The following is an 8332-nucleotide window of genomic DNA, read 5'->3' as shown; positions in this document are numbered from 1 at the left end:
ACACGCCCTTCTCCATAAGCAAAGTTTTCATCCACGTCACACCTTCGGTACTGCTTTGGAAGAGCTACTCGTTTCGGCCAAGAAACAAGATTGCTTGACAGTCGGGGTATACGAATCAGCAAAAGTCATGAATGTGAAAGTAAAGCAGCGAATATCTTTCTGGAACCTGATAAATATATTTGCTATAGTTACATGACATGGTTATTTGAATCGGTTTCTAACCAAGTGTCATCGTCATTCAACAGTGATCCAGACAATGTGGCATTCTGCGTGTTAGCGACTGACGAGGAGTACGAATGCGACATTGCCCTCCAGATTCACTTCACCCTCATCCAGGCTTTTTGCTTTGACAACGACATCAACATCGTGAGGGTGAATGACATCGAGCGCCTTGTCGGTATTGTTGGCACTGACGAGTCGGAGGCACCTAAAGACGCTCACTGTATTCTTGTCACGGTAAGCTTTGGCATCACTTCGGTTCCTGTTTAACCTACCATGCCATTTATGCTGCAGCTATTTGTAGGTTAAGTTCGTGTTTAGGTCATGCTAATTCTTGTGTGCCTTGTTATTGCAGAGCCCAAATGTGGACTCGTGGAAGGATCCTGCTTTAGACAAACTCCGACTGTTCTGCGAAGAGAGCTGAGGCAAGTATGAGTGGGTGCCGACCATCACCCTCCCCGAGCGCTGAACTGGGCCACTTCTCTGCGCTTCTGCAACAGAAGGAGAAGGAACCTATTCCGAATCACAGAGTGTGAGGTTCCCATTCTGATAGCGGAGGATGTAAAGCGAACCTCCAGATTTCGGGGACTCTCTCTGGAATGTTGTGCTGGCGCTGAAAGATGAAGATAGACTGGATGGGTACAGGAAAGTCGATGAGGAGTTGACCGGGTCGTGGATTTTATAAGATTAAAGCAATGGTGTTGGCTTCCCCTGGCAATGAAGCTAGTTGTTTCTTGGATGGACTTTCAGACAAAAATCACTGAGTCATCTTTGTTATGCCGTTTGATACATAAGCAGCCAGACACGTGGACCATCCCCGGGGTTTTGCCCAAGGGACGTCCCATTGTCAGTGATTGTGAATCCGAGTCACACTGCTTGGCAGAGTTTGTTGACTTCTATCTCAACCCGTTGTCCCAGAGACATCCAAGCTATGTCAAAGATGCATATGACTTTGTAGCACAGGTGAGAGATAGTAAGGTCCCAATGAACACCTTTCTCTTTTCTATCGACGTAGACTCACTCTATACCAACATGGAGACAGATCGAGGGCTAGCAGCAGTGAAAAAGATTTTTGCTCAATATCCAGATCCTCAGAGGCCAGACAGACAGGTCTTACAGCTTCTTGAACTCACATTAACTCGTAATGACTGAGTTCAATGGCAACTATTACCTCCAGACGTGTGGCTGTGCCATGGGTAGGAAATACTCACCAGCCTACGCCAACATTTATCTGGCCGTCTGGGAGGAAGAGGTTTTTGCCAAGTGTCACCGTAGGCTGCTAGTATATCTCAGGTTTCTAGATGACCTTTTTGGTTTTTGGACCTACTCAGAGCCTGAGTTTCTAGAGTTCATGTCTGTGCTCAATAGCCATCATCCTAGGATCAAGCTTAAACACTCACTGCAATAACATAGTGTAGAATTTCTAGACACACAGCTCTTTTTCACTGCCCCTGATCTCTGTGCCTCCACCAAAACAATAGCCACTAAGGTCTTTTTTAAAGAGACCGACAGACACGCCCTTCTCCATAAGCAAAGTTTTCATCCACGTCACACCTTCAGTACTGCTTTGGAAGAGCTACTCATTTCGGCCAAGAAACAAGATTGCTTGACAGTCGGGGTATACGAATCAGCAAAAGTCATGAATGTGTAAGTAAAGCAGCGAATATCTTTCTGGAACCTGATAAATATATTTGCTATAGTTACATGACATGGTTATTTGAATCGGTTTCTAACCAAGTGTCATCGTCATTCTACAGTGATCCAGACAATGTGGCATTCTGCGTGTTAGCGACTGACGAGGAGTACAAATGCGACATTGCCCTCCAGATTCATTTCACCCTCATCCAGGCTTTTTGCTTTGACAACGACATCAACATCGTGAGGGTGAATGACATCGAGCGCCTTGTCGGTATTGTTGGCACTGACGAGTCGCTCACTGTATTCTTGTCACGGTAAGCTTTGGCACCACTTCGGTTCCTGTTTAAGGCGAGACACTACAGGTGAATAGGGTAAAATTTTAAAATAATAGACATCACCATGAAACTTCCTCAGTTGATTACTTACACAAGTATGAACAAAAAATGTATTACAAGTTTTTGAAATTCGAATGTCTAATTATGCAAATTAGGCATTCTCATTAAATATGCACACATTTGCATATATTTTCGGTAGATAGATCTGAACATATGATGAAGCCAGGTGCAAAATTATTTTTTCATTTTGTTTGCATACAAGATAAAAATAAAATTACAGAGGGATTTCAGGATATCTGCTTTCATTACCTAGGAAATCAGAATATACTGTCCATAGCCTTAAAAAATCGATTTTTGCCATATATTTTTGAATAAAATGTCACATAAATCAGGCCAGGAATGATTTATTAACAAATCCCTCTGTAAATATCTTCAGAGCACTGCTAAGTGTATATCTGGAAAGTTTGGTGTACATAGGTGCTACATAGGCTGAGATGTATCTACTGGAAAATGAGAAAAACTCAATTTGAGAAAACAGCCTTGGAACACAGACAAGAGATTCCGTTCTCAGCCTAGACTCGCCTTTGAACTTTCGCGATTGGTTGCGGTTACAAAGGAAGTGTCCATATTTGGATAGCACAGCGTCATGCAGGAAAAACAGAGCTTTCCAACGGTACTACACATGTTATGTTTTGTAGCACGGTCGCGGTAGAGCATGAAACGTTAGAAGACTAACTTTTGGTGAATTTAGGAGAAATATACAAGCGCGAGTAGACAAAATGTAATGAAATTAACACCTAAATGTGTAAATCGGGCTTTGTTGTTGTAGTAGTGTGAAAGAATACATGCTAAGGTAGCAAATTAGCCCAAAATCTCGAAATTGACCAGTGCATGAAAAAACGATGTTTTCACCTGCCGTGTCTCGCCTTAACCTACCATGCCATTTATGTTGTTATGTTATGATGTTGTTAAACAATTTGCAGACATAAATAAACATTTCAAAAGTTTATCCATTATCACTTGTGTCAGTTGCTTGTTTGGTATGTAATGTAACTCTTGAGCAATGCAAAATGCAGAAAAGAATGCTCCATTTGTTCAGTCATTCCAGGCTAGTGAGATATGAGACTGCACACCTGGGGCCTGTACTACGAAGCGGGGTTACTGGCTTATCTGCGTAACTTCGAGAGTAACTTGATCCCGATTAACCCGTACTACGAAAGGTGGATAGGTTTTAACCGAGGTATGCTGCCATGGCAATTTACGCTGCATCTCAAACCTGCTCCGAGCAGGTTATGTTCTTGGTTAACCCAAGGTTTCCGTTAACCACACCCTTTATAAGTACCACCCCTCCACTAAAAATGTCGCCGTACCTGGATGATCCATACGACATTGGAGCGCAAAGCGTGAGGGGCTCTCTTCGCAGGGCGAGCCGGTTTTAGAGACCGCCAGAAAATATATAGGCTACCTGGGCAATATTGATCTAGGAAGACGTCTCAGCAATGCCCGTACGTGGACATTCATTTATTCCATCGGTGCTGAACATCTGTAGCCTAGAAATCTAGACACGCCCCTAGCGGCAGCAAATTACATTTACTGCAAGGGCTAGTCTAGCAACTCTCCGTTGGCTTGTGAGCTCCAGAAATCGAAACTTAATCAGGGCATTGAAATCGTGTATAGAGTCGTTTGGTGGGCTTAACATAATGATTGATGGCAGAGTTGCAACGGTTTGGCTTGAATTCCCTGCTACTTGAAAACAAATATCCTATTGCGTCCTATTGCGTGCAGAGGGAATTTGAAAGACAACTGATTACCCCGCCCCTCGGACTTAGCACTGCGAACGGTGAGTGCCCAGACCCTAAATTTTAATGTGGGTCTGGCTCGCCAGGCTAGAACATCTGAGCAAGAATACTGTATGTCTGAAAATAAATGGGACATAGCCTACAGTAGGCCTAATAAATTAAAATCACCATTTTAACAAACTTGTTGAATTGAATGTCATATTACTGTACCCTGCACATAAAGGCTACATTTCCACAGGACCAGAATCCGACCGAATGCCTCCCTCAACCCCCTCCATAATCGGCCTTCCACTATTATTTGCGATGGCCAACTCCTCTGCTACTGTAAAACACTCTGGTGCCTTTCCTCCTACAGTAGTGTTCAAAGACACCTTTTTCTTGTTAGCTGTAAAACAGAGGCCAAGTGAAGGCTATAAGCTAGGCCTACATGTTTTCATAATTAAGAAATATTAATGCAAGCTATAACTATATAAACCTACTATCTGAATAATGTTTTTGTGTTTCATTTTCACCTGCTGCCATGTGCATTTGGCAATGGTGTTGCATCTGAAATGTTCACAGGATTAGGCATACACTAAATCAGTCAATGGGGGCTACTTAAACATTAAATTATCCTGTAATCTATATGCCCACTTCTGAATTGTGTTGCATCTGTAGGCCTTTCTATGAACTCAAAATAGGCTATTTAATTATTTCAACTCATTTCAGATATTCCGCAAGCTACTAATCCTCCGTAACACATATTTGAAGAACATGTGGGAATAAAACTTTACTTTTAGGCATTTAGGCTATCCGATCTGCAATATGTTGCCAACAGCCTTGCCTTGCTTTGTTCACTGCCGACGTATTTGATTTTTGTCGTAGAGTTGGTTTTAATTCCTCATAACTTGGCATAATAAGGGTGCATTCAGGGCACCTCGGAATGACAAGGACTGCCCCCATGGCTACTTTGTTTTTCTGACAGCAAGTGTTCATGTGCTTTGCCTTCGGAATGTGTGACAAACACGGATGCCACAACAAAGGTTAAAACATACACTCACTAATCCTAAACAAACAACTGTATTTGCTTAAAATATAGTGTAAGATGCTTGTGAAAGAAAGATATGCAGCTTTCAAGTGACAAAAACGGCAAATTCCCAAGTTCACATGAAAACTGTTGGACATGAAAGGCCACATGGACTACAAACGAACTACAACGTGACAACAAAAGTGATGACGAGCCCCTAACTGGGCAACTCTGTTAGCAAAATCTAGCCCCAGTTTCCGACCTCTGACTCACACATTAAGTGACGTGAATGACGCGGAATGATGTTTTCACTCGGAGAAAGATTTTTCCGAAGCCCATGAATGCTAGGTAATTGTGCATTCCTCATCCGTAAAATAAGGTGATCGCGTCATCATTGAAAGTGGTGACTTGCGCTGCAACCCGCCCCTTTTATGTGAACGCGCACAAACTCCAATTAGGTTAACCCCGGCTCAACAAATCAACTTCATAATCTGCGTCGTAGTACCTATTAACACCACTTAAGATAACCAGGTTTTGTCAACCCCGGTTTAACAAAGTAACCCTGGTCAAATAAAGTGGTTGAATGATTTGACAGTCTGTTTTTGCCTTTTTAAAGCCCCAGTCCGGTCAAACCCCCATGTTCTCGCAGGACGGCACAGACGGCACCTCTATTGTTTTCATCAGCACTTTAAGGAGGTGTGCAGGCACCCCCTGTTGGGAAGGCACCCCGTTGTTTTACACTGTCCATTTCAGACCCTAGTCTCTACCTTAGAGGTGGTCTTTGAACTTGTCCCTGGTTTGACCCCCTTGACCGTTATTTGAAGTGAGGAGAGGGAATGATGTATTGTGTGACTGTAACTTGTGGGGATTTAGTGATATCAAGTGATATAGTGATATCATTTACAGTTAAAGTCAGTAACAAAGAGCGGATTCACAGGACTGGAGAGAACACAGATTGCGGAGGGATATACAGGGAATGCACAGTTACTTGATTACTAGATTCATATTAACCTCTTGTGTTTGCTGAGATAACAGTTCTTCAAGGATAGCCATGGGGTCCTGGCTGATATCTGCCAACTCAGTGAGATTTGTGGCAAAACTTGCTTCTGGAGCAACACCAGGCTCACTTAGCAGACTGGAAACGGAGAAAAATACATTAGTGAATGAACATGGCATTCCTAACTCTGCAAGATTCATGGCCTGTCTTCCAGACTACAGACAGCATTTGTGCAGCACCATATTACAATACAGTTGTTTCTTGGCTATATACAGTCATTATTAAAGAGGAATGGTTAGGAAAAGTACAGTTAGTACTTCCTGGCTCGTGTGGCCCACAGAGGATGAAGAGCTGTAACTAAGTACATGTCATTTCTAAAGCAAATTTAAAACAGCTCATGTTATGGTCATGTTCAGCACTGGCAAGAAAAGCATAAAACAATAACTGTAGCTGGGTTGTAATGAAATGGATAGAATTTAACGCTAAGCTTCCATTACGTCAGGAAGACTCAATGCATGCGTCACTCATTCATTCATTACTTCCGACCAATCACCACTCTGCATCAGCCTTTATAATCACTTTACTTTGCACCTGCCTGTTGCTTTCAGGTGCCGATTTTCGATGTTCCCACCCTCCCTCCCTAACCACCACCAGTTTGGCCTTGTCCAGATGTCCAGGGGGTAGGCTCCGCCCCTGCCGTCTCATACCGGCAGGATCTGAAAGGGTCTGCACACTCGGTGACCTGGACCGAGGACGGGGGCCTATGCCAAAGACTGTCTTATTGTTGCTTATGCCTTTTGTATATGCTTTGATGGATTAAAACGTGTGTTAACTTTCATTGTACCTCCCCGAGTCTTTCTGATAGAATTATAGGAGAATGACAAAAAGGGAGGAAAAACACACACACACAAAAATAAAAACGTAGAAAAGTGAAGTTAAAAATGAAACATCTGTGGTGGGCGTTCCAGAGTATGAGAGCGTGGTGGGAAAATCAGTTGATTGACCTGGTGGATTGGATACTCCTGGGTCTCTTGGATACTCCTGCCTTATCTTCAACGACACGGGTCGGGGTAAAACATTCCAGGGAAGATGGTGCAGTGCCTTCTCCTGGCCCTCGACTGCTTCCTCACCTTTACCAAGTGGTTTTCCTTCGATACACTAATGGGATAGAGTAGGTCTGCAGGAAGCCAACGGTGCCTGGTTAGGAAAAAAAAAAGTTGCATTGTGTCAATGTTGTGCAAGTCAGAGCCTTGCGTAGCCAAAGTGATGTAAAAAATATCTGTGAAATGCCTGCTATTAGTGTTGACTGGTGTTCATACACATGTATGTTGATTGGCATCCATGTTTTTCACCATGTCTCAGTGATGACATTCAATCTCAGGGGGTTCTTAAAGCCATTTTAGTCCCCAATGTGTCCAAAAATGTGCCTTGTGCTTGTTTGTTTTTTAGATTAGATTATCTGTACTGCTGGGCGCTGCACAGTGGCGACCAGCAGTACAGTCTGTCTTGTCTTTTGTTTGTTTGATTAGTTGCTTGCTTGCGATTACTTTCGGTACAAATCATCATTGGATGCATTATCTTACGGACCGTTACCATAAGCCACTATGAGTTGCGTATGGGAGCTGGTTTTAATAATCGGGTTGATACTGTTTGTTATCAGCGTGGCAAGTGAACCGGCCAGCAACGCGGAGTCACATATACACTACAACAGAGACTTTCTCCTACAACTGAGCGCCTACGCAGGCGATTGGAATCATACCGCTAGATAACAAGAACTTTCAATGACACGGAATATAAGAGAAAATGAGGGAAAAGGGGAGGAGTGCACCAAAGACTCAGAAAGAGGAAAACAAAAGTCCCACTTGCAACTATCATTCTCTCAATCGTCCAGTCAATAAAAAAAAAGCAGATGAGTTGCGAGCAAACACTCGTTACCTGCACGAATACAGGGAAGCCTGTGTCCTGGCCTTCTCTGAGACTTGGCTTAATGATAACGTGCCAGATTCCGAAGTTTGTCCTGACAGATTTAGTATTGTATACTTGGACCGATGCAGCAAGGCTACAGGCAAGGAACACGGAGGGGGCGTGTGCGTCATGATAAATGACAGATGGTGCAAGACAACTGTGGTAAGAAAAAAGATCAGCATTCCTGATATTGAACTTTGATCAGTTTCTGTGCGACCCTCCTATCTTCCCCGCGAATTCCTACAAATATTTCTGACTGTTGTCTACATACATCCAAGAGCAGACATAAACAAGGCATCAGACATTATTTTTAATATCACCCAAGAATTGGATGAAATCTCACCAGATACACCCAAGTTTATAATGGGGGACT

The 8332-nt window shown here is 43.1% G+C and overlaps 1 protein-coding gene and 1 long non-coding RNA gene across 2 annotated transcripts; one reads left to right on the top strand and one right to left on the bottom strand.

Annotated features, from left to right (window-relative positions):
- LOC121707754 (growth arrest and DNA damage-inducible protein GADD45 gamma-like) lies at nucleotides 1–1721 on the top strand. The gene is made up of 3 exons (XM_042090540.1): nucleotides 1–135; nucleotides 246–456; nucleotides 575–1721. Exons 1-3 carry the CDS (start codon nucleotides 128–130, stop codon nucleotides 641–643), a joined length of 288 nt encoding a protein of 95 aa, XP_041946474.1. The 5' UTR covers nucleotides 1–127; the 3' UTR covers nucleotides 644–1721.
- A 4380-nt stretch (nucleotides 1722–6101) lies between these two features.
- LOC121707755 lies at nucleotides 6102–7038 on the bottom strand. Its single transcript, XR_006031390.1, has 2 exons — nucleotides 6999–7038; nucleotides 6102–6132 (listed from the first exon to the last, which is right to left on the bottom strand). It is a non-coding gene; the product is annotated as an uncharacterized LOC121707755 (long non-coding RNA).
- Between the last annotated feature and the right edge of the window lie 1294 nt (nucleotides 7039–8332).

Source organism: Alosa sapidissima, chromosome 4, assembly GCF_018492685.1.
Source record: "Alosa sapidissima isolate fAloSap1 chromosome 4, fAloSap1.pri, whole genome shotgun sequence".
In the NCBI taxonomy this organism is placed as follows: domain Eukaryota; kingdom Metazoa; phylum Chordata; class Actinopteri; order Clupeiformes; family Clupeidae; genus Alosa; species Alosa sapidissima.
This window is presented reverse-complemented; position numbering and strand designations above follow the sequence as displayed.